Source organism: Anas platyrhynchos, chromosome 1 (genome assembly GCF_047663525.1).
Source record: "Anas platyrhynchos isolate ZD024472 breed Pekin duck chromosome 1, IASCAAS_PekinDuck_T2T, whole genome shotgun sequence".
NCBI classification, from domain to species: Eukaryota; Metazoa; Chordata; class Aves; order Anseriformes; family Anatidae; genus Anas; species Anas platyrhynchos.
Genome location: NC_092587.1, coordinates 56498356 through 56525612, shown reverse-complemented (window position 1 = coordinate 56525612; position 27257 = coordinate 56498356). Strand labels below are relative to the sequence as shown.

General features: G+C 38.8%; 1 protein-coding gene across 3 annotated transcripts; it reads right to left on the bottom strand.

The window, feature by feature from the left end:
• Window positions 1-1636: 1636 nt before the first annotated feature.
• LOC106014557 (BPI fold-containing family C protein) lies at window positions 1637-27167 on the bottom strand. 3 transcript variants are annotated; one of them, XM_072038242.1, is made up of 17 exons: window positions 22982-27167; window positions 21425-21532; window positions 20175-20300; window positions 17849-17960; window positions 15739-15867; window positions 13891-14046; window positions 13116-13179; window positions 12968-13028; window positions 11245-11336; window positions 9743-9916; window positions 8519-8572; window positions 7396-7566; window positions 6706-6773; window positions 5258-5300; window positions 4197-4260; window positions 3098-3174; window positions 1637-2564 (listed from the first exon to the last, which is right to left on the bottom strand). In XM_072038242.1, exons 1-17 carry the CDS (start codon window positions 23046-23048, stop codon window positions 2487-2489), a joined length of 1644 nt encoding a protein of 547 aa, XP_071894343.1. In that variant the 5' UTR covers window positions 23049-27167; the 3' UTR covers window positions 1637-2486. The 3 variants fall into 3 exon arrangements, with proteins under 3 accessions (XP_071894343.1, XP_071894338.1, XP_071894341.1); XM_072038237.1 differs by lacking the exons at window positions 1637-2564; window positions 3098-3174 and having other exon boundaries at window positions 3212-4260; XM_072038240.1 differs by lacking the exons at window positions 1637-2564; window positions 3098-3174; window positions 22982-27167 and having other exon boundaries at window positions 3212-4260; window positions 21425-22929.
• Between the last annotated feature and the right edge of the window lie 90 nt (window positions 27168-27257).

Sequence of the window (27257 nt, the reverse complement as noted above, 5' to 3'; positions counted from 1 at the left end):
GGATGATGTTAAGATCAAGGACAGCCTTGGCTGCAATGAGCATGAGACTGGAGTTTCAGATCCTGAGAGGAGTAAGCAAGACAAAGAACAGAATTACAGCTGTAGACTTCAGATGTGCAGATTTCAGGAGCCTGCTTGGCAAGAGCTGTGGGAAATTGCCCTGGAGAGCAGAGGCCCAGAAGAGCTGGCTAATCTTCAAGGACAACCTCCTCAGAGCACAAGAACAGTCCACTGCAATGTTAAGACAGTTAGGCAAGTGTGGCAGAAGGCCAGAGTGGATGAACATGGAGCTCTTGAGTGAACTCAAATACAAAAAGGAAGCATACAGAAGATGGAAACTGGGATCAGCTACTTGGAATGAACACAAAGACATTCCTTGAACATGTAGGAATGAAGTCAGGAAAGCCAAAGCTCATTTGGAGCCGAAACAAGTGTGGGAGGTGAAGGGTAATGAGAAACGTTTCTGTAAATACATCAACAACAAAAGGAAGGCTAAGATGAGTGTGGGCCCATTGCTCAGGGGGCCAAGTGACTGGTGACAAGAAATGTAGAGAAAGACATCTTCATTAGCAAGATCTGCTGTGAGGATTCCCAGGTCCCTGGGCCTCTTGCAGAGTCTGTGGGAGTGAGGTATTATCTGCAGTAGAGGAAGACAGAATTTATGTTGTCCCATACACAAATCCATGGGACCAGACAGGACGCATCCAAAGGTGCTGCACAACTGATATCAGCAAGAAGCTGCTCTCTATAACCTTTGAAAAGTCATGGCAGTAAGAAGTTCCTCATGACTGAAAAAAGGCAGACATCACACTTGCCTTCATGAAGGGCAAGAAAGATGTTTCAGGGAAATACAGGACAGTTGGTCTCAACTCAGTCCCTGAAAAGGACACGGAGCAAAGTATTTTAGAAGCCATTTCTAAAGCACATGACAGTGACTGGGAACAGCCTGCACAGGTATTCCCTGTGGGGGCTGATCACGTCTGGCCAATCTCGTTACTTTCTGAGATGAGCTGAGTGGTTCTGTGGATGAGGGGAAGGCACTGGATGTTGTTTACCTTGATTTCATTAAAGCCTTTCAAACACTATCAGTTAGTCTCATCACCAAATTGGTGACATACAGGCTATAGGTGGAAAACTGCCAGAATCAAAGAGCTGTGATCAGCAAAGTCCAAATATTGACTGGCAACCACTGGATGTCCCATGGGGAATCAGTGCTGTGACCAATGCCTTCGCTGATGACCCAGATGAGGGGACAGAGTGTGCTCTTGGGAAGTTTGTGCTCAACACCAAACTGGGGGAGCAGTCAATATTCTGGAGAGCAGGGCTGCAATTCAGAGGAACCTGGACAAGCTGTAGAAGTAGGCTGACAGGAACCACATAAAGTTCAACAAGAGCAACCATGAAGTCTTGCATCTGGGACTAAACAGAGTAATGCCCTGCATCAGTACAGGCTTGGGGCTGTTTAGAAAGCAGCTCTGCATAAAAGGATCTGTGAGTCTTAGTGGACAGTAAGTTGAACACAAAGCTGCAGGTCCAGGTAAATGGTCCTTACTCTCTATTTGGCACTTGCAAGACTGTGTTTGAAGTACTGTGTCCAGTTTGGGCTCCCCAGTACAAGAAGGATATTGACATCCTAGATCAAGTCCAGCAGGTGTGATGAAAATGGTTAGAGGGCTGGAGAGCATGCCCTACTAGGAGAGTCTGACAGATCAAGTCTGTTCAGCTTGGGGAGAGACCTGCAAGGCCTTTTTGTTGTCTACAACTTCCTGATGTGAGGATACAGAGAAGACGGAGCCAGACTCTTCTTCAAAGTGCATGGTGGTGGGACAAAAGGTAACACAAGCTGGAACATGGGAAATTCTGATAAGATATTAGGAACAAATTACTCTGAGGTGGGTTAAATAGCAAAGCAGGTTGCCCAAAGAGGTTGTGGAATCTCTGTCCTTGGAGGTATTCAAGACTTTCCTGGAAATAGCCCTCAGCAACTTGATTTAACAAGTCCTGTTCTTAGCTGGTTTCTGGACTAGATCTGGAGTTTACTTATAACATAAATTATGATTCTGTAGTGTTCTGTGATAATTCACTGGATTTTATAACCTGTTCCCACTCGTGGAATACAGTTACAAAGGGACACATTGTGAAAATATTACAAAGAATAAGGTCCCACTCTATATAAAGTTTTGCTAACACTAATGGAGATAAGTTGAAAACTGCAATAACTGGTATCTGAAATTAATAAACGTTGGTGTTTGTAACACTAGTAAAAAGAACCAGTCACTCCTTTCCATCACACTGCAACAAGTTTTCTAGAATATCAGTAACAGTCAGCTACACCTGCTATACTAAAAACAACAGATTCAGTTCATGAAAAGTGACAAAACATCAAAAATAGTGACCAAGGACCATGCTTCTAATCTTGTAGCAACTACTCCGAACAAGCCAACAGAAGGAAGACTTCACTTTTCTCTGTTGTTTGAAAGTCGACATTAGGATAGACTTGGAAGGTCCTCATCTTCCCCTCCTTCGTGTTTGTAGTGAACATCAGTGAAAATCAACAGATGACCCTGAGGAAAGAAGAACATGTAAATTTCAGATGGACTTATTCAAGGTTAGATTCCACGGTAAAGACCTCAGCACTGCAGGTGATAATGGTAGCTTTATGCTTCCTGCAATTTAGTTGACCTCAGTGTATGAATAAGCTCTAATGTGAGTTAACACAACCCTCCAGAAGGCTGGGTGATGCTAACCCCAGGTTGCCTCTTCACTTTCCTGCACTACAGAAAGGGCAGAGTAGAGAGAACTTACACACTCAAAGCTCCTAAGACCTACTGGGGATAGCAGAGCTATCTCTGTGATGTTTTCACTTTGCTGGCATTCCCCAAAAGGCTAGAGAACTCTTTATAACCTACAATTGCCCAAAGCACCCTAAGGTGGTGGTGGTAGTGGGGTGCATCCAAAGTCTGGATTTTAAATCTAGTGTATAGTTACACTAAAGCTTTACTATTAACTACATTTAGAAACCCAACATGACAATATGCACAAATTCACAGGCCTGAAAAATAAGCATTTTTCTTGAACAAGAAATTGTGATTCTCACCTGATTCATTTTTATTACAGGTCCAATCAGGGTAGTGTGGGCGAAGTTAGGAATAGGAAATCCTTTTCCTAGTTTATCTTAGAAAAGGACAAATACAAATATACATGTATCTTTAGGTAATAATAAAATACACTTCAGAAGCATCTTTCAGTAGGAACTAAACTAGTTTTACAGTTTCCCTTTAATCAGTCATCACTGTGCCTCTGCAAGGGAGCTGTTACTTGTGTTTGCTAAAAATTAAAAAAGTCCTGTGAAAAGGGAGCACTCTTACATCTCTCAGTTGTATGACAATGGGACCTGACTGCCTCCACTCCTTTTCAGATTAACTACCCCATGAGATTTGTTTTCTGCTGTTTCCCATTCTGACTTATTCTCTCTTCCTTTCATTTTCTTCTCTACCTGATCCTTTAATCCTGTCAATCCCTCTTATTCTCCTTTATCACTACTTCTGTGGATTAAGTACCAGCTTTACTGCCACGTGCTTTTCCAGCCATCTGACTTCTGTGTCTCTTCTTTCCATTCTTCCTTTCTCTTCATTAATATCTCCCCTCCTTCCTCAGCAGTCTCTTTGGTTCTGTTTACCCCATGAGCACCTTCTGTACTCTTCAGTTTGTTTCCTTCCACCCTTACCTCCTTCTTCATCATCCTTCACTGTCTGTATCCCACTGAGCCCAGTTTCTATTTTGTCCTGCCTGGGGCAGCAGGGGAGTGCACAGGCAGAGGGAAGTGATAATGTTCTTGATGCTATCCTGTAGCCCCAGGATGCAGATGTAATTCTGAGCTTCCCTAGTCTGGGCCCTTCTCTGGTCATGGCTTGACTCTGTGGGGATGACACTCAGGCATGTCTCATCTCTGCTGCTGCACTGCATTCAGGGAGAAGGAAACCCAGGCTCAGCATTCAGAAGGATGCTGAGACTCACCCTGTTCCAGCCCTTGCCTGATTCAGGTGATTGAGGGTCCAGCACAGAGCAGACCAGTCCAGATTTAGCCAAACTGACAAAAAACCTCCTGTAACATTCTTTAAAACTGGGCATTTCCTTTTGCAGTTTCAGTCTTGCTTTCCCACCAACTGTGCTCAGGAACTGGCCACGATCCTTACCATTGATTACTGGCATCACTACATTCCGTAAAGCATAGGACAGAAAATTCTTTACCAGTGAGACCTGCAGTAAGGGGGAAAACACATCTGGTGATTATTGTATGATGCCTAAAGGATTGTAACCTGAGGATGGAGATGAAGGGTTAGAACTGGTGTAACAGGCAAGAACATCAGAACAGAAATTGGAAAAGAAAATCTCAGGTTAAAAAGAACTTTTTTAAAGTTGCATCTGGACAATGCAAAATATACAAGGCAATGGGGTGGGGTGTTCATATTTCTTGCAATATAAGTGATTTTTTTTTTTCTGTATGTAAAGTATCTGTGATCAACCTTAACTGTAAGAATATGATCCGTTTAACCTCATCTCGGCTTCCAAGTCTCAGTTCTCAGAACTGAATTGTGTTCTGTGTGGCAGGAACTGCCCCTGTTTCAGTGCTCTGTCTTCAGCTACTGTGATTAGTATTTTCCTCCCATCACTTAAAGATGTAGGTTGGGCTGAGCTGCTGCAGAGTCACCCTGACCACTTCTCAGTCTATGGTGAAAGATTTAACCAGTGGCTTGCTGTTTCTTTTAACCCCTATTTTTTACTCCCCTTTTACTGGTTTGAAGTGACTCAAGATATTTGAAACTGAGCTTAAGCTTGACTTTGTACTTACTCCTACTGCTAGGCCTACTTAATCCATCTGTAAATTCAGGTTGACTGACAGAAACAGCTAGATGTTCTAGCCCCATGCCTGCCTCTGTGTTGCTGGATACAGAAAGAAGCAAAATCAACTAGCTTGCTAGGTCATGCAGCCCCAGACCTCTCTGTTTCAATTAGTTTTACATGGTAACAAACAACATTTGGTGCTTCTGATGAGAAAGAAAACACTCCAGGAGGTATTTCCTCTTACTGGAAAAAAAAAGAGAAGCAGAGAATATACTATTTCAAAGCAGAAAGAGCAGTAGCAGATGATATCCCCAATTCAGACCAAGAATTTTCCAGCAACAAGTTTTGTTGAATTGCTTTTATCTCTGAAGAGATCAGATACCTTTCCTAGGCACTGAAGCCATCAACTTACCTCAGAGAAGCCAACAGTACTGCTCAGCAGGGAGAACTGAAGCCTAAGGGGAAGAAGTAAAAGAAAAGGATTGATGAGAAAGGATGAAGGTACAAATCATGCACAGCCACTGCTTGAAGATGAAAGACCATCTGAAGTGAACAGTCTTGAAGAAACACACCTTTGCAGTCCAGAAGAAAAAAAAAAAAAAAAAAGATTTTTTTTTGTCTTTAAGTACTGCATAATGTGTGTACAGAAATAAAATGCAAAAGTATAGTAGGCAGTGAGAACTGCATTTCCTTTTACATCTCATTTGTGCAATTACTGATTTCATGCTAATTTACTTTGCCAAAGACTCTTTGTTTCCCAACAGCTTTTAATCAAAACTCAGTTGTAGAGTTACTGGGATCTTTCTGATATCAATCTCCTACAGTCATGTGTAGTCTTGGGCTGTGACTACAGTACTTGGGAAGAAAAATCTCTCTGGAATTACTACTTCCTGAAATGGCTGAACTACACATTCCTCAAGTGTTTGTTATGATTTGGATAAACCTCAGGTAGTTGTAAACATAATTCTGGGGGAAACAAACACATAAAAAAGCACAGCATTTTGAAGAACACAATCTCATGTCAAAAGCCCTGGCTGAGTGGCAACATTATTTCTTGAACTCATGACAGGCTCTGATCACTCCAAGTCTCCTCTTCCTGTTAAAAAGGCCCAGTGATCAAAACGAAGAAAAAGATGCCTAAGTTTTTCTTTAATGAAAATGTAATAGACTAAAAAATACCATATATTCTGGAATTCTACCCCAATGTGGAGGGCAGAACTGCCAAGAAGAAACACAGGTAGGGACTACTTGCTTGAGAGTCTGTGCTTCTACACAAGCGTGTCTTTAGGGAGAAAGGAGTTGTAAAATATAGCCCAGTTTGAAGTGTGAATAAAATTTACTGTAAGCCATCTGAGAAGACCCATAACTGTCCGTAACCACAAAACCAGCAAGTGTGGTTACTTTGTAGTCTTACTTTTCACTTCCCCTCATGTAAAGGCATACAAAGCTGGCACTCTTGTAAAGTGTTTTCATGGTGGCAGTTCTTTTTATGATGCTGACATGGCATGGGAAATACACGTAGAGGGTTTAGAATAAACTACTGAACCCTGTTCTCCAGCATTAGCACAGACTTAAACAGACGCCTTTAAAGTAACTAATACATTGCCATCTTGAGGGGTGTTGAACCTTGAGAAAGGGGTAATATTATGTTGTACAAGACACACAGTTGTTCCCTGGTATTATTATACTTCATCTGCATGATATAAATTAAGCAGTCAAAGGGAGCCCCTGTGAGAAAGAAGGTAATTAATGTTCTTTTTTCTCACAGTGAAGCAAACACCGTCAGACTAACACAATGAAGTTCTGGTGGGTCCTAACGTTGGGATCATTAATGCTGTTTTCTGAATTTTCCTTATTTACCTCTTCAGAAGTAATGAGATTATCAGCTTCTGTTTGGTTATTGTCAAATCGGCTCCGGTACTTGCTGTCTGCAAGGAAAAAACAAAACAGTCTTCTGTGACTCTATACAGAGGCAGATACTATCCTAGATACAGGCACTAATGCAATTGCTTTTTGTGATCGGAAACACAATGTCTAAATATTTTATTTAGTCAGTATGCGTAGATAGTGAAATCATTTGTGAATTTGCTGCTTTCTGACAGCAACAGGGATTGTCTGGATGAAGCGATAGTACTGCCCTGATTGCCTTCTTGTCATTAGCTCATTTCAATTCCTGCATGGCTGACATACTTGGTTCATTTTTCAACCTAATGAAGAGAGTCATGGGGACATGTTGAACTGTTTTATAACAAATAAATTAGGAAGACTTGGAATCAGATAATCACTTATATATAGTAAAATTTATTCTTGAATAACCACTCAACCCCCCACGTGGAAAAAATAAATAGCTCCTTGTACCTGCATATTAAATTCTACAATGTGTAGCGCATATTTCGTCCCTGTAAAATGCAACAGAACAGTATGCATGTTTGTGGCAGGACTGCATAACGCATTTCATGCTGATCTCTGATTTTCAAACGAATTGGAAGATTCCTGTGTGATTTGTTCAGCTCCAGCACTGAATGTTATCTTATAGTTCATGCTACTTACTAGATTCCCTGTAAAGATGTGCTGGGAAGTTGAATTTGGCAGAACAGCAAACACTTCTACACAGCCAGTGATCTGCAGGCTGCATCTGTCTGCCTGCAAACTGACCACGGGTGGTGATGTAGCCATCAGTTTCAGAAGCACTGGGCATGCTGTTACATAATGCAGAGCAATCTGTGGGGTTTCAAAAAGAATAAAAGATTGATTGTGAAGTTCCTGCACCTTAAGCTTTTCTTAAACTACAGTTTCTGTGGCTACAGCATAATCAGGTGCTATATAACAATATAGTTAATTAAACTAGATTCAAAATACTCTATTTCAATTATACCAAGTTAAATGTTTAAATTAGCATGGCATATACTGAATTTCAGAGGTCATAAATGATGAAGTTTTAGACACACCAATATTGAACATATCTGAAGAAATAATTTAAGTGACTTCAGATGGAGGGGATTGGCAACACATGTTAAAGAAATGAGTGATTCATGTAAATAAAAAAGCATTGACCCTGCCAATATGAAGAATTTGGAAGAGAGGTAGCCTTCCAGAACAGCCTATTTTCTGAAAAATAGAGAAACTCCTCGAGGACAAAACTTTAGTTTACAGTGCCATAGATAACTGATTTCATAAATTCATAGTAAATGTTGCTGCATTAGGAATTGTTAAAGCATCTCATAGCATCTTAATGACTTGCATCACATTTATAAACTTTGCTACTCTTGACCATTACTTCCTGTTGTATATAATCTCCAGCAGCCAGCAGAAATCTTGACATAGAGAAGTCAGGCTGCCAAGAACAGTGATGCCATTACTTTAAACAGGAATAAAAGGAGACTGATTTCCCTGAAGATGTCTACTACGTATTCTTTATAACTGTTTCAGATACAGAGAGCAAATTTGACACTTATGGGAGCAGAGAATGACTTCAGAGTAGTGTGATATAGTTAAGAAGAACATAGAGTTATGAGGGGCAAGACATGTATGTCTGAATCTTCCACTACTTGTAAACCATCTGTTTCCTCATCTCCTCCAAACTTTTTCAAATGAGCAAGTACACAGACAATATCCACAGGACACATCAGCTACCATTCTTTCTTAAAAGGTCTGTACAAGCAGAAGTACCCACCTCAGGAACAAAATCTTTAAGTATGGCTGTATTTAGGTTAAATGTAGCAGCAAGCTGTAAACAAATTAAATAAATTATATCAGAGAATCATTAAGGTTGGATAAGGCCTCCAAGACCATGTGGTCCAACTGTCCCCCTACCACCAATACCACCCACTAAACCATGCCCCTAAATACCATGTCCAACCTTTCCTTAAACACTCCCAATGATGGTGACTCTACCACCTCCTTGGGCAACCCATTCCAATGCCTGACTACTCCTTCTGAGAAGAAATTTCTCCTAATTTCCAACCTGAGATCATTATAGCAGCTTGAAAATGAGGTTCTCTTTGAAAAAAACATACTCTGTTTACTTTGTTTTTAAATAATCCATGTTTTAATTTACAATTTCCTTGCCCCAAAGTGATTCTTAAGGAAGCCAATGTTCTGCGGGACAGAAGAGAGACAGATTTCTTTCTCATGGACTTCTTTCTCATGTCTCAGAGGCACTGACCAAACAGTGTGTAGGCATTATTTTTTGAAAGAAGAGACATGGCATGCTGCTTATGTCCTGCCTTTGTGACTTTATTAGATGGAATATACTGAATCTCTCAGAGAAAGGACTCAAAAATCTCATTTGCCCTTTTTCTGCTGACCACTATGACAGTGTCTGTCAGTGCCATTTGTGTCAGCACTTTTTATAAAGACTTTCTTAGCAATGTTTCAATAGAAAAAGTTCATGGAATCCCTGTCTACTAATGTCACTGTGGAAACAGCGTTTCTGGGAGAAGTCTTACATGTTCTTCACCCACAACTAAAAGCTTAGTTTTCTTGTACTTTCTTTTTGATTTTTCTGGCTCTCAACACAGCCAATACATTTGTTGTGGGCCTCTATGCAGCAGACCGTGGCTTAAGTACACTTTTTCCTATTTTATGATTTCCTCTCCTATTTGGATCTTATGTAGATAAAAGCTTTCTTTGGTTCTTTCTGCCATCCCTTGCACACTGACTCTGTGACTTTTGAATCTGTCACTCCTTGCCTAGAGCTGCCAGCAAACTCAGGTCTGAGGGAGGTTTTGACTATCTAAAATAATGAAATACAGAATGAATGTCCTGGATCACTCTTACAAGTGATAGAAGCATGACCCAGATCTGTGTGAAATTGCAAACCTAATGTATTTATCTCCTTTGCTGACTATCCATGCTCCTGATATTCATAATTCTACTACATGCAAATTATACTCACCTCTTTGGAAATGGTGATGTTAAAGGCCCCTGCTCTGTAGTAAGCCAGTGAAGCAGACTTAAGAAAATAATTGGAGACTCCCAGGTAGAGCATGGAATCACCATGGTTTGAGAGACCAAATGGAGCTGGCACAAAGGGAGGGTCTGTGTGATTTCCTACTGGATAAACTGTGCCCTGCAATGAGTTATTAACAAGTATTTCTACTTGTAAACATTTGTATTTGTCAGAATGCATTAGCAGTGGTTTAACAGAAAGAATTCTTATTCCATCTTCTTACCTGAAGAAAAACTTGACTTTAAAGAAAACCTGAAGCAAGCAAGAGAGTTGATTATATGCCCTGAAAATCAGCAAATGAAAGTTCTTTTGGAAAAACACAGATAAAACCTGGCTTCTACCCTTTCTAAATTTTAATTTGAGCATTCAGGTGAATATTCTGAACTGCTACCATGAGAGAGAACCAAAATCGCCTTCAACAGAATTTTCTCTCTCTTGTTGCAAAGATATATTTAAATTAATTCTAAGAGTGACATTCAACGAAAATCTTCAGGAACCCCTCCCCACACCCCAAAAGCACTGGAAGTAGTTTAAGAGAGGGACAAAGGACCCTTTATACATGTATACCACCTAACTCCAAAACGAGAGTTGAGAGTTGGGAGATAGCAACTCAAAAACATTAAGAATCAGCCTGATCCAAGGAAAACTGAAGGCTAATAAGTTTCTTACCTGATTAATAACTGACTAAGACTCATCTGGTATCTCATCATGGGTGTCAACTTAAAAAGCTTATCCTGTAAGCTCTAGCTAGCTACAGTAGCTGAATAATGCTTAGTACTGTTAAGCTGCGTATACCCTCTTTGCAGAGGTTTATTATTATTATTATTTATTTATTTTTGTATATGGTAACTGTTGTTTGAACAGAATGACCAGAGGGAGATTTTCAACTGTAACTTTAGCACATCTATCTAAAGTGAAGCCAGTTCTGAGAGCAATAGGGATGCTCTAAGTTACGAAGATTGTTGAAGCTGCTGGAACAACTGGATATTGCTGTGATATCTCTTGCCAGAGAAGGTGAAAAATAAATGAAGAAGGACCTGCTATGTGCTGCTCAAGAACTCTCTGTGAGAAGTCTTTTTTTTGGGGGGGTGACTGTACATAAACAGGACCCTAAGTCATCCCAAAACAAATACTCAGAATTGCAGTCACATTGGTAGCCATCATGGATTATGTATCACTGATTATAAAGCACCTCTGAAGAAGTTCCAACTCTGAAATATTTTAATTCTAAATGATAACTTTGGTTAATTAACCAATGTGGTTATTTTATTAAATAAACAATTGTATCTGGTTTCTAAAATGGCTGTTACCCAAAACGTCCAATGTCTTATGGCTTTTCTAATTAAAAAGCAGAGAGGCTGAGTAAGACTGTAGTGAAAGAAAATGAATCAATGCAAAAGAGTATCAGAACAGTCTTTGAGAGCACAGAAATATTAATGGCAAATTACCTTCAAATCCAAGTTAATGTGTGATTTGAAGACTGCTGGAGAACTAACTAGGGAATAGTCTATTTGTGCAAAGGCATCTATCTGGCTTGAGACTAGAAAAATAATGGACAAAAACAAAACAAGCATTACTACAAAAATATCACAAACATATTTTGTTTACTTAAAGGCAAAGGTGTTCTAGAAATTATGAATCTGAAGAAGAACAGTGGGAAAAGGAAGAACAAAATAAAAAAAAAAAAAGTTTAAAGTTAAAAAGGGAGAGTATCCCCTCAAAGAAAGTCACCAATTCCTCCAGTTTAAGGCCTGGTTCTCTTGTTTCACAACTGAATACGCCCCTCAGAAATCTGCTTCCATTCAGTAAAAGAAATACCTAGGCAGGGTCCCCTTTTTTTGTTATGTGTTTGCACAAAAGAAATAAAATTCTATATGGTTAGTGAAATGGTTAGTTAGTACTAAATACTTTGGAAGATGACATTAGCACATTTTTGTGTATATCAGTGTTGAAGACAAGAGATGTTTGTTCACAACAATAGAGTGCTCTTTATCAGACAGTATGATTGAAGACCTTTTTTTCTGAAAGGTGCTCACATGCAACTTCAGACTGATTGCTGTTTCTGATTGCTGCACTGTAAGGTCTGTTCATACTGCAAAAACAATCACATGGTTTTAAAGAGAAATGGTGAATTCACACAGAGATTATTAACTCCTCAATATGACAGCACAGCCTGAAGTGTTTGGTTAACAACTGTGTAAGATAATGTTCTTGATGACCACGATCTTCAGTAATATTTGCCAGTGCTTGGCACATGCTGGGTATAAGCCATTGTAGGAAAAAACAATTTCCACACACACTGCTTCTGAATATGGAGCTGATAACAGCTATATCCACAATACAAACTGAAATGTTTCAAGAGCAGAAATAAATTATCTGACATGAATTATACAACAGTGGAATTACATAAATTTGAATTGGTGAAAGCTACAGTTAAATATTCTTAGTCTTGAAAAGAAAAGAAAAGAAAAGAAAAGAAAAGAAAAGAAAAGAAAAGAAAAGAAAAGAAAAGAAAAGAAAAGAAAAGAAAAGAAAAGAAAAGAAAAGAAAAGAAAAGAAAAGAAAGAAAAGTTGTGGGATACTTATTGATTTAAATCATGAAAATCTTACATGCTTTTTGAACATATTTATCTATTGTCTCTATGTCTCTACAAGAGCAACACAGGAATTGTTAATGATGTGAAGAGAAATATGCTTAAGGTGACACTATCATCCTGCAGCATTTTATTATCTCACTGAACACAAGTTTAAAACAAGATATGATAAGTTTGCAAGATCTTGCAGGACAGCAGTGCAGCATGGGATGTTTATTACCTTTTTAGTGGGTTACTACTTACTCAGGTTTTCTTATGTCCACAGTACCAAGAGCATAAAGGATCAGTGAGAAAATGTTCAACTTGAAAATCTAAGGAAAACACATGTTCAGCTAGAACAAACTGAGAAGGGTTACAGGTGACCTGCTATGAGCATAGAAGAAACCTGTTTATTCTACATAACATTCTTGCAAGAGATTTCTAAGAGTCTGGAACAGGATAAGGTACAGAAAAATGGCTCTGTTTTTATCCCTTTACTTTTTTGTAGGGTGAACACAGGAAAGGTTTGGAATCTAACAAAAATGGTACAAACTGAGCACTGTGAAAATTACTTAAAAACCTGTTTTCAAAAACTCACCGTTATATTTTCTAAGCTGTGCATCCATCATTTGTATTCTGTGTTTGATATTTAGGCATAGCTATATGAGAAGAGAGAGAAGTCAGTAATGTAAGGTCTGTATTTGAAATCCTCCCTTCACTAGCTGAAATTATCTTTAGAAACTTACATTTTCATCCAATTTGTTTTGAATGGGCTTCTGGAGATAACCAGACAGGAAGCTGGCTATCCAGCTGGAGAAAAGGAAACAAACACAAAGACTTTATCATGGATTGAAATCTTTGAAATATAAAATCTACCAGACTGGAACATTAATATCATTTAGATTAATGGAATGCTATTACAGCAATATTGGTAGACTGTACAATTAATTGTTTTTAATAATTTGTGAGTCTCAGAAAATGCTAGTTGTTCTCAGTCTCATGGGAACTATTTAGAAGGCAATCTGCAAAGTTGAGAATATTCATGTAAACTTGATGATAACAATTAACCACATTTTCTCTTTACATACGACATAAAGCTCTCTAGAAAATCAAAGTAATGAGAACTATAAACATTACTTCACATTTTATTTTGGAATAAAAAGTTTTATTTTTAAATTGTAGGTCAGATTGTAACAACACATGATCAATCTAAATCCCCTTCTGAAAATTTCTATTTGCAATCTTGTACCATTTAATATACTCAAGCTGCAAATTTTTCATATGCATTATGTCTAGTCAGCTCATTTTTTGGCACATGCTCAGAGAAATGTAGATTAACCACATTTCACACACTCGGCAAAGGAGCCTGTTTTTGAAAACAGACCTTTAAAAACCTATTTTGATAACCTTTGATAATTGTATCCTGTAACTGGATCCCTAAATGTCAAAATTTGAAAGTGGCCTTCATGTGACAAACTCTACTATTTCCCACACAGCAATTACAAAATCTCCTGTACATACCTAGATCCTCCATTTAACTTGACTTTTACTCTACTAACGCTCAGCTGGCAGTTGTGTAGCAATATGGACAAGTGGCCTGTGCTGTCCCGTGATACTTTGAAGATAACTGCAATAAACAGTCCTGAGATGGACACTGTAATTCCTCCTTGGTCTTTGCTGCTTAGAAAACAAAACAATCAGTCAGGGAAACATGTCCTATAAGGCAATAATTTAAGAAACTATCTATAAATCCACTTTGAAAGGACTTCTTGCTTCAATCAGCAAGAAAGACTGTTTCTTTTTTAGGGATTAACTTCTATTAGGGACGTGCATTGAATTCAAAACAGATTATATGCATGAGTTTACAGGACATGGTTTATTGAGGCAGGGTCCCTGCTCCAGACCTCCATGAGCAAAGGGCCTGCCAGGAGATTTTATGACTGGCAGAGTGGTCTGGGACACTGTAGAGAGGAGGGCAACGGTGAGATCTGGGAACCCAGGGATACCTTAAAATCTAGGATAAGACCCAATTCTTGACCCTGGAAACAGCCAGGGGGACTGGGTTGTCAAGGGTCTCCCTTGGAAAGCTCATTTTCAGCTGTGCCCTCTTATTCTAAACTGAAAGAAACATGGAGGATTGAAGAATGGGGCATACTTGGGATCTATCTAAATCCACAGCTATGCACAAAACATACCAAGCAGGGAGCGTAGTGTTCTCTCTGCCCCTCAAAAAGGCAAGAAAACTCCTTCACAGCCCTGCACTCCAACAAAGCTGGCATTGACCTCCTCCCTGAAACCCTGCATGCTTCAACTAGTATGTCTCCACTGCAGTCTGTGAAGCCTTCAGAGTTTTGTATTTCTGGGGTCCCTTTAGATTATGCCCAGGTCCTTGCCCTTCAGCATGAGGGAGAGGTGGCTTTGTGTTTGGGAACAATTGATTTGCCCTGCTGAACACAGTATCCTTTTCCTCACAATGCTGGTATGACAGAATGAACAACGGACAGGTTAGGGCCACTGTGACAGCAGTTTCCAGCTGCCAGTACTAAAATCGAATGCAAAGCTGTGTGCTGCTTTGAAATCAGGACACGGGGTGAAACTTGGTGCCTGGTGATCCATCTTTCTGTCTTATCTGTCTCACAAATAGAGTGTCCCCTAATGCTGTTATCAGTTACTCCATTAACCCCAGTTGTAGAGATTAGTACCTTGCAACCTTTGCTGATATCCCAGATGTTCTACCTCTCCCTCTCTAAAAAGAAGAAGAAAAAAAAAAAAGAAAAAAGAAAAAAATCTAGAATATTAAAAATCTGTAACAAGAATGCTGAGATAAAAAAGTGGAAAAATCAGTATACGATCATGAAATCGAAGACAACGTCATAGTACATAGGCACCTGAAGCCAAATCAGTTTTCCGCAGTGACCTGAACTGTGTAATTTCGTAACCCCTGAATGTTTGGCATTTTGACAGTACTCTCCTTATAATATGAACACTTTGGAAGACAATATGCACTGTACTAGCAAATAGATAATTGGCTACAGTCAAAAAAAGTAACAAATGCTGTCATCGCAAACTCCATGGTTCTGAATATTCCTATCATATACAGTCTGGACAAACTGAGCATGCTAACAGTTATCTGACTTGAGACTTCCCAAAGAGACATGCTCAGGTGTAGAATATTTAACCAACCAACCAAAGTATTAATTAGCAGGGAATGTTTCCTTCTTGAGAGGAAACATCTAAACAGATTGTTGTTACATGATAAAGCATATCTGACTTAAAAAAAATAAAACTGGCAACTAATTTTCTGAATTATCTTTGTAATCCTCTCCCAGAACTGTCTCCCCTACTCCCAATGCACTGTATAATACTTACAGCAGCCATGTTTCCATTCTCCAGTCTGCACTGATCGTAGCAGAAGCATGTGCCATGGATAGACTAATGCCAATCCCAGGAATAAAGGAAGCAGAAGTTTCTGGGAAATCTACAGCGCCAATTCTGAGCCTACAAAAAACAGAATGTGGGATATCAGATTACAGGTTAAAAGGTTAAGAAGGACTACTGATCACTGAACTCTTCTGCTATTACAGGCAAAGTCTATGCTTTGGTAGAAGAATTTTGCAATATTTTCCCCTTAAGTCCTTAAGGGGAAATGTGCTTGCTGGGGGAAATGTGTGTGTTAAACCCATACACTACATCTATAAATAAACCCAGGTTGTCTGAATGCTAATATTTGCTGAAGAAGATCAAAGTTTCTCTTTCCCTTTCCATATCCCCTTCCTTGCCTCAGCAAAGGGCTCTGTAGTGGCTCAGTATTTCTAAATAAGATCTTACTTAAAGATTTCCCTGTGAAAACAAATATTTCTGATACTCAAGGATATTGTCTTGCAATGGGTGTGCTGAATTAAGCTGAACATAAAGATATCAGCTGCAACCTTATCACATAGTTGGCTTTCCTCATTGTTTCCTTGTATCTGGCAGAGATCTCTGAAACAACTGCCTTTAATCTACTTCCCCTGGGGCTGAAGGTACCAGCTAGTTTTAGTTAAAATGACTGTGATTTTCCGATTTTCCAATAACATCTTGGGAAGCAGTACGGCTGCCTTCAATAACCTGTTTTCAGTGGGCTAAAATCAGATTGTCTACTGGGAAGATTTCAAGAAGCTGGAAGAATGAATTGGGATTCTGAAGATCACATAACAGTGTAGGTGGGAAGGAACCTCAAGAGATCTTCCAGGTCACACCCTGCTCCAAGATGAGCCAGCTCAGGGCCCTGTCTACTTGAGTCTTGAACATCTCCAAGGATGGAGATGTCTCTGTATAGAGGTATCTCTCTGCCTCTCTCCCAGTCTCTCTGGACTCTTGTTTTGGTGCACCCCAGCATTTCTCTTAACTTCTAATTGGAGTTCTTCTTGATGCCCGTCATCATTTCACTGGATACTTCCAGGAAGAATCTGGCTCCATATCCTCTATAATCACCATCCAGCAGATGTGGAAGACATGCAGTAAGACATCCTACTACCACCGTAGTCCTTTCTTCTCCAGACTGTCCAAACTCAGCTTTCTCGGATGGGCAAGGATTCAGGTCTCAAGGATGATATAATACAATGAATATTATAATGTTAGCAAAGTATTAGGTATAGATACAGGATGTGGGCCCTATCCAGCATAAAATCATGAAGTCTCCCAGATTGTTATTTTTTGCTCTGGGTAATTTATAAAGAAAACAAAGTAAACACCATTGGGCAGCAGAGCTTTGCTCTGAATTAGTATTAAATGACCAGAAGTTATGTTTTTTTCAGGTTACAGCCTACTGGAAAAGCTTAAACTGGAAGATGGGAATGAAGGCTGTAAAAAACTCTGCTTTTCTATTAGTTTCCTCATTTGGGGATGTTGTAGGAAGCTCCACAAACCTGTTAGTCTACTGGCTGTTCCTAGTACAATGATTTTGCTCAGCAGGAAATAGAAGTGGAGACTTACATAATCAAAATTCTATGTTAGCCATTGTAAATCTACCCAAAAAGAAGTCATCTTCCTGCCTCATCAGCTCAAATGCATCATCCCCATGCACACATATTCATCCTAGCCTTTGTTGATGGCTTTTTCCTCATGAAGCAAACTCCTTTCACTGCTACATGTCCTTTATAGTAGCAGATGTTTAATAACACCAGTTATTCCCTCTTTTCCATCCGTTTCACCTGCTGTGTCACAGACATGCATACAACTGTCTTGCCCCAAAATCTGAGACAAATCAACTAATAAAATAGCTGAAGTGCTCTTTCAGAGGCTTTCTAAAGCTCATCTCCGAGTATGGTAGAAGGAAGTATTTTTAAAACAAATCAGCATTCCATCAAAGGGAGCAGAATTAGATAAACCATTAAAAACTTGCATTTAGCAAAAAAATGGCTGCATAATTATTACTATGCAGTAATAATATAATAATCTGTTTCATCCTAGAACTTTGAGATGCATTTCCTTCACTTACTTTGAAATCATATAGTTGATCTTCATAGCTAAGAAACTCTCCTGCCCACTCCAGCCTGGGAAGGTCTCTTTCAATACTTCTTGCTTCAGGAGCTCCATCCCAATCTTCCTACCTATAAGGGGACAGAGGGAAGCACATACCTTGCAGGCCAGATTCTGACATGCAAAGGTCCAGATATACTGATAAATAATTTAATCACTTTTAACATAGTTCTTAAAAATGCTCAGTTCTTAAAAACCTTCAGTTCTTAAGCCCTTACCTAGACCTACTTTTATCCCCTTATTCATCCACATTTTAGCTTGTATTAGCCCACATACAAATCATTTAACCCAAGATGATTTTGACCTACATTTTATATTCCAGAACTCTTATCTGTTTTTTGAAACTGTTATACTTCTTTCACTTTACACACAATGTGGATAGCTTTGGAAACACTCGGCCATCACATTTATCTCAGATTATTTTACACCTGTTAAATAAAAGGGCCTGTTAGGAATTTGCAAGATGACTTACATGTGTAGTCCTTGCTTTCATAAAAAGTGCCAATATATGCATCTGAATTGCTGGTACGTAAAATGGAGAACTGTCCGAATTGTTGCTTGTATAGAGGAAATTGTTTGAGGTTTAAATCCAATCCTTTTAAATGTTTCCTTCCCTTTTCTTTCTGAGTACATATTTTACAGCATGCTGCAGATCTCTGATTTATTTTGCTAACTTCTTTCCTTGCTGAAAGGAATCCCTGCTTTCCTGAAATCCCAAATTCATTGCATCTTCATCCTTTTTGCTCAACTTTAATGAAGACACCACTAAAATTTTAATACCAAATGATGTCCTGCTTTCAGAACATATTTTTGACTTGAATTTCTTTAGCTTTGGAGCCTCACAGTTGCTGAATAAAAAACTTTTTTTTTTTCCAGACTTCAGTGCATTAAAAACAAACAAACAAACAAACAAAAAAACACAAATAATTGAGATCCATGATAACTTACAATGATTCCCTAGGAATTCTGCCTCCAAAGCAAAATAATTGACTCTGTCTGACAGAAATAACCCAAAGTTCTCTATTACTACTGTAAATGAAAGCAGCCAGTGACCTCAGATGGATTATCTGTAAAGGTTCTGGAAGAAGGTAAGGAGTGAGCAGGCAGGATTTATTGCCTCAGCTCTCAAATCTCATGTTAAGGGAAAAGGCATGACAGGTACCATGCTTGGCAAATATGAGAAATACCTTTGGGAGGGGCACTGTTAACATCTGTCCTTATCCCCAACTGCTAATGCAGGGTTGGTCTATTCCTTTGGCACTTGAAAGCCATCCTGAATGTCACAACTACTTCTGGGCTCACACTAAAAAATACCAGTCAGAGTTCTTTTTAAAGGCATCAGAGATGCCTAGGGAGCGCTTTCCCTCTGTGTCATGAAAAGATGCACAGATCAGTTCTGTTTTGGATGACTGATGTTTGCCCTGCACTTCTTAACTTTTCAAAAGCCTTAAAAACAATGCTTATACAGAGAAAGAAGTGGACCTGATCCTTGCTTTCATCTTGAAGTCATAACCCCAAGCTTCTTTTCATCTCACAAGTCCATTGTCTACCTGTCAGGGTGCTGAGCACATAAATAACAATTAATCCTTAGCATGACCCAGCCTTTGTTGAATTTGTACCTTGTTAACCTTTATTATTAACACTAATTCTGTAAACAATCAAAATTGTACTAAGTGCTCTCCACACCCATGGACTAAGTCTTAAGTGAGATAGTGAGAGCTAGCCTGAAAAGAAAGAATAAGGAAAATATTTTGTGGATATTAGGACTACCATGCACAAGGTTGCTGATGTTCTGTTAAGGGGTAGAATTACGGCAGACAGCTACAAGAGTTTTTGAAAGAACAACACATGCAGATGCTATCCCACCCCAAAGGAAGGAATGACAGTAAAAGTATGCAGTTATGTGGCTGTTCCAAAATTGCAAGCTTTTTTTTTTTCCAATTATGTCTTCATTATCTTCGATTAAATATTACACTTTCAATTATATGACCATCTCATTCTGGTTCTAAGAGAGTAGATCAATATGAGTGTAATAGAAACACTGTTAGATTGTAGGAGAATGTAATGAACAATAGAAGGATAAACTTGCAGCTGGGGTGCAAAAAGCAAGAGAATAAGTGAGAGAAGAGACAAAGGATGTTCCTGGTGTGAGGTGACAGAAGGAATTTATTCTATTTCAATATTTAAGGACTTGGTTTCTACACTGCACCTTTATTAAGGAACTACATATATTCTGTACACAGAACATTCACCTTAAATTAACTTTTGGCAATGTCAAGACGTACCATAGTCCAGCCCTTTCTGAGTAATCCTCACTTTAAGACCAGGATTAGCTTCAAGTTGTAAAAACAGCAAACACAGCAGCAAAGAATACCACATCTTTAGCATCTTCTCACCTTTGTCACAGGGACCTGTTAACAATATTTATGATGCAAGTGTGATTGTAAATGATGCATACCATGAGTCACAAAAAATCTTTATCCATCACTGTTCCCTCAAAGAGACTGGAACAAGGGTGGATAGTCATGGGCTGTTTAGCCAGTGGTTTATTGCACAAAGCAGTGAATGTGGGAGCAAAGAGAGATTTTTGATTAATGGATAGCACTTTGCTAGGCATCAGTTACTGGTGAGACTGCATGGTTCTTCTCCTCTACTCTATGCTTTCCCACCCATGTTTTGGATGGTTTATTTTACTGTGTCCTACCTCCTGCAGAATGAACATGTCAGAGCAAAACCTGTTGAGAAGGAGCATGCCTGTTTTAAAAATAAAGCACTTCTTTTTCTTTTTTTTTTTTTTAATATATATACATGTTTATATAAACACTGATACATGCAATTGATTAAATCAACTCACAAGAAGGGACTGCAATGGTAAATTCAAAACATACACAGGAATTACACTGTGATCACATGGGAGGAGAGAAGGGTGCCATGGCAAGAGACTGCAGCATAGTACATGTATGTCTGAGCACAAAGCAAGACAGTGAGCCACTATGTAGCGGGACACAACCACATAACACAGCTTTACAAAAGCAGTTGTAAATGATTTTTTTTTTCCTCTCTATTACACTTTTCTAGCACAAAATTAAGGTTCCTTTGTTCAAAACTCTTGCATTCATCCTATTTTTCACCAGCAATGATAGCCACTGTTCAATTCCCTAGAAACAAAGCTGTTTCTCAAGACAACTTCAAAGCTTCTAAGTGCTGTGTTTGGAAGTTGTTAGGGACCTACAGTAATTTTACTTGGGCTTTAACACTGAGGAGAGTGCCACACCCTTTTCCAAGATTTAAGAATGTGATCATGGTACCTGTCATTAACAAAAACATTTTAACTAATGAGTAGCAAAAAGGTCTTACTAGTTTCTAAAGTAATCCAGCCTCTAAGATCTTCCCTGGATTTCCAATAAACACTACATTGTCTTGATCAACTTCTGACAATTTATTCCAAAGTTGCCAGAAAACATACAAATGTATATAAAAAAAAAACAACAAACAAACAAGGAAACAAACCCCTCCAACTCTTTGGTAGTCTTACTTCTGTGTTGTGACTGTGCTGTGACTGATGAGGCCAGACTCCAAACAGCTGCAAATTCAGTATCTACCCAGTACCTCAGAAAATACTGCTCTTCAAGGGACTTCTGAACTGTAAGACAGACAAAATGCATCATCACTATTGTTCTGATATCAGTTCTCTGAAGGAATTCTTTTGAAATTACCCCAATAAACTATGCACGAAAAAGTGGTTTCAGGAAAAAAAATGAGTAAATCTGAAAACATAATCCACATTCTGACAAATTTTGAAAATCCCTCTTTAATTGGTCTTTCCATCTCTAGTTCTTATGCCTTTTTGGTTTTCTCTATTTTAACTGACACAAAATTAAGAACTATTTTAAAGTACCAATGTTATGCAAAACAGCCACCTGGAGTCACAAATCCTAAAGTCGTTCCAAAAAGTGTCCTAGCTTTTCCTGCAAATGTAACTTTTTCTAGCCTACTCCTTCACAGACAAGTAAAAATCAATATAAAACAACACCAACAACGACAAGACAGATTTTTTATCATTAAAGTACACAGATTTTTATCTAATCTATCTAACAAGATTCCTAGGCAAGGTATCTCATTCTCATTGAATGTCATTCCCACTGAGGAATAAAACCCAGCCATCTCAGTCACCACTGTGCTTTGTTAGTTACATGTTCTTGTTTGGCTCTTAAATATTTCCCAAGTGGGAAGTGGAAAAGCACAAACAATTGAATTTCATGGCACTAAAAGATGGTATTTCATATGCTTTCTCAAATCAACAAGCTTCACTTTCACACTCCAAGGGTGATATTCTTGGTTTCAACAAAGCCCCGAGTCTTTGTCAGAATCAAGAGTTGATTGTACAAGCTTAGTCAGATGATCACAACAGACAGAACTAAGGAGATGGAAGCTGTCATCTGACTGATAACCTAAATCAGAGCTGCCATTTTCATTGTTGATGACAATAGATGATAGACAAATTGCTCTGATTTTTATCTTCAGTAACTGAGCATGTATCAAGCAATTGAAGCATTTGATGTAAATACAATTGATGTAAATAATTCTCTTAATTCTTTTGTCTTCTCAGAGATAGAGTATTCAAGTACCTTAAGAAGAAGAAAAAGATAAAAAGCTGCTTTGTTTCAGTCGGTGTATCTGTCTGACCCTAATGAAGTACTACTTACCAGTCTGCAGATATCACATTTGGGTTCCCCCTTGTGAACAGTCTGCCAAAAGTTTAAATAAAACTTACAATAAAGATTACAGCTGAAACCCACCTAAGAACTAAGAAAGCTTCTGATACAAAAAATGTCACTACCATTGTCTTGTACAGACTTAGCAGAGCCATAAAAACACACTATCTTAAACTGCCCAATCTTTAGAATATCTCTGAAAAAGAGTTTTGTCAATGTCCTGTCTTGGTCCATCACAAACAATCCAGTTGCAGTCCACAGTGTGCTCACAGAAGAATTTCTTTCACTTCCAAAAATTCAGGAAAGAAGTCTCAATAGTTAAGAAACACGAGACAAACAGTTCTCAAATATGACAGTAAGTATAGTATATACCCAACCTGCACTCCAGAAAGAACATTTAGTTTCACAAATATCTCTGCTGTTAGCACAGAACTGGGGTTGCATATTTCAGTTTCTTCCTTGCTCCATTGTTACTCTGCTGCATGCTGAAGAACAGGTAGGCTTTCTGCAGCTCACCCTGCGATATCAAATCAAAAAGGACTCAATAGCTTCACGGTTTTAACCCTTCCTATTCACTGATATTCCATATGGAAGATTACCTGAGGGAAAAGGAATACAAAATTTATATGGTTAATGGGAAAGAGAGATTGGCTGTAACGCTTAAAGAAACCAGAAAATGACAGAGACTGAAGTTTGCTAAATGACATAAAAACAGGTGATCTTCTGCTCTCTACAGCCACAGCAAAGCCTTGGAGTGGAGCTGTCAGAGAACTATTAATCTGTGCCAAGCCACAAAATAAAAAAACAAACACATAGCTGCAGTACTCACACCGAACTAATTTGATAATAATGATGGACAACTATGTTGATGGGCAGTCATCTTATGAGCTGATGGAAAACAAATACACGTTCCACCGTTTGAATCCATTTAGTTCAAATTCCTGACTTCTCTGACTGTCCTATCCTAGTACCAAGCCAGAACCACTTGATTTATTTTTACCAAAGTCCATTTATTAAAAAACTTGGTGTTCTAATCATAGCGCTACTGCGCTCTGCACACTGCCATTATGGCTGAGAACTGCAGGGGTGCTTGTAAGCTGGTCCCCAAGAAAAAGGGGAGGAGTAAGAAATACGGCTATGTTGAAAAGGAATGCAGCAGGCATAGATATCTGGGATCTGCCCAGACTCAGATCCCTATCTAGCATTTGAGTAGGTCTGTTCTAAGTTTTCTTCTCTGCTTTCCTTCCAGTTTTTTGGCTCAATTATGAGACTCTTTTACAAACATTTGGAGCAAGAACAGAGCCGTGTCAGGTGGTGGTATGTTTGCCACAATGGGTCCTGACCACCACAAAAGCCTATGAAATAGAATTCAAATGGAAAGAATAATTAACTCTAAAAAAATATTACCTATTCAATTACTTGTGGAGCTGACAGCATGAGGATGTGCTCCATGTGCAGCCTCTACCCTGGTTTTATATAAATTGCAAACCCGTAAGAAGTCGCCATAGACTCCTAGAAAGTACATGCAGTGATCTCAGTAAGAAAAACCTGACCCTTTTGGTTCCTCACAAGACAAAGGTAATCTTCCTGTGAGAATCTTCCTCCGTGGGTGAAGAAGCCTCCTATTATGACCCAGAGAAATGTGATTTTGGTCTGCTAACGCAAATATATCAAACTCTGCCTCTAAGATGTTACTTCAAAAAAAATTTGCCATGTACAAAGGAGTTCAGAAGTGAAAAAGAAAAGAAAAGAAAAAAGCTCTAATGTGCTTTTGAGAGGCAGAGTCTGATCTATGAAGCAAGAGTGAAAGATTTTATTGATAATTTTATCAAGAATTATCTATAACATGATTACCTAAGATACCTAAGAGAATAATATATTCTGTGACTCAGGAGGTCCCTCACCAGTCTAAGGTTCCCACATCATTGCTGACAGCATTAGAGAAAAGGCAGTGCAGCAGCCAGCTGGATGACTGCTGGCAGAAGAAATCCTGCAGGATATTCCTGATTCAGACATCTCTGACAATTTTTTTATTGCCTCTAGCAAAGGAGTCCTTTGATCTTCAAGCAAGAATGATGATGGAAAGCAACATAAATCATATAGTACTTCTGATACTTTAATATACCTTTTAGGAGTAAAGTTGGCCACCATCAAGCCACGAGAAGCTAGGAGGTTCTTGCCCCTGGCTTTGATTTGAACCTCCTTCCCCCGTGACAAACTCAAAATGGTACTTTGGACTTTCACAAATCTGATGACACTGCAGTCTTCATGCCCTTCTGCTCATCCTACCATCTCTGCCATCTTTTAATGTGGCCCTAGTCATAAAAACCACCAGTGTTGTAAGGGTTAATACATATGCACGTATATATATTTATACATCTTATAAAACACACTCTTTGTATTGGCAAATACAGAAAGAAAAACAATGGAAAAGGTCCACTGGTTCAGAGCTTTACTACTGCACTCAGCTTTCAGAAAAAAATAAAAATATTCCATGAGGTATTTAGTTGAACCAAAGAGACCTTTACTTTTTATAGTCCTCCCTTGCCATGGGAAGCTGACTGCAGGTCAACAGGACTGCAGCTATATTAAGTTTAAAATTTCTCAAGAGAAATGTTACCATTAGGACTCTCAATAGTTCTTTGGTGAAATGGTTTCTATTACTTTTTATGCTGACCATGTGAGGAAAAAAAAAAAACAACTAGATAAAGTACTTTGAGTTGAGAAACCAATGTTGTCTCTTAACCTACTTCATGCTGACAAAGAACTTTCTTTTGTCACCATATCGTATAGTCTTTTCAAATTAATTTGACTAAAAAAAGTCATCATTTCTGGTAAGTGTGAACCATGCTGAAAGCCAAAACTCTTCCGTACACAACCATTTCTTCAAACTTGTAAGTACACAGGTTTCTTGTATTATTTTTGCAGACTGCCTTTCCCAGCCTGATGTCAACTTCATACCTGACCATTGGAAATCTTTCCCCAATAGATGGAGACAAAAGAAAACCAAAATGGTGGAGAAAAATATTACTCATCAAGTAACACCCCTTTTAAAAGGATGTGTGAGTATAAAAATAAGATGGTGGTTCTTGGTCATTTGAAATTGGCACAGGCAAACTTGGAAGCTATGCAAAATGTTTTAGTCTTTTAACATGATTGTTTCTCAGTTTTTCCTGTTTTCTATTTACTGCTGTGTGCAGAGCATGTCTGAACCTTACACTGTGGCATGACTCATGAAATTCAAAGGGAAATTTAGCAGAAAGTCAGCAGAAATGCTCATTTGTAACTGGTATATCTGGTTACCTAATGATTAATACAGCCAGGTCTTGAGAAACTGAACCATCTTACTTCACACAACTCCTTTAGCTTGTTCAAGCTACTAAAATGGTGCTTCTGCTGGAAACATCACAACTGTATCCATGAGCATTTCTCAGACTAGGGAAGCCTTCTCCCTTCTTTCTAAAGAGCACAGACAGAGCTGTCATGGAGCCAGTGGGAACACAGGGGGTGACTGAGACATGGACAACACAGAATGGCAAAACAGAGCAGGATGCCATGGCCACTAGAAAATGGTCACAGTGTTGAAGCAGGAGCATGAATCATTTTGGAGTCAGCCCTCTCTAGGACAGAGGAAAGCAGTTTTTGACAGGCATGGTGCTCATGATCAATCCTCAGACATTCTTTTTTTCTGTCCTTTTTTGTCCCTGCCTTTCCCACTTCCTTCCAGTTTCCCACATCTCTGCCACAGCAGCATATCCTTCTGGGGTTTATCCAGGATGCAGCCCCATTTTATTACTGCATAAATATGTCTGAAACTGGGCTAGTGGCAACAGATGCAGCAAGCTTCTTAGGAACTATCACCTGTTTTAATGCTGGCAGTTGTGGGCATGGTATGTAAGATGAAGATAAATGTAACTAGCATCAGCTCTTTCACGGTGCAGTGAGTGGTATTCTTTCATTTTGGTAGTGTCTTCACCTTTCTTCATCAATACAAGCATGTCCTTTTTATTCAGAACTTTATTGACATGTTGAAAACAAAAATGGCTGCCCTCCAGTTTTGTAAGTATTTGACACCAAAATCTTAATGAAATTTAACTATTTACCTGGGTTGGATGACCATGTTTACATAGAGTGGCGTGAGATTTGGCTTGTAGCCCAGAACAGAATTTCACAAGTTTGATTCTCCTCTTTCTGACTGGCCTCATACATGCTGAAAGAAGAGACAGGGCCATTCCTGTAGCCATAGAGTTCAGAAAGGTAAAGTGATACAAGAAACTGCACTTGGTGGGAGCTGTGCAAGCTATGTCTTTCAAGTTCACTTTGCCTACTGTTATTTAAATATTATATTCCTACAAAGCATGGTTTTCCTGAACCTCGTAGTACTCATTCCGTGTGTGGAGAAATGCAGGTGAGTTAATTGTGCTGTTAGAAGGAAAAATCATGATCATGTAAGAATAAGCATTATTCAAGTTACTTGGAACTCAGTCTTCCATTTAATATGATTCTTCAAACTAAGCACAAACTTGAATATTGTGCCCTTTACATTTTTTCCACCAACTTTCTGCCAAGTGGGTATTTCCAAGTGAAACGGAATACTCTTAACAAAAAGTAGTATCAGGTGCAGGGAGATGCCTTTTTTCAAGTCTGAAAACT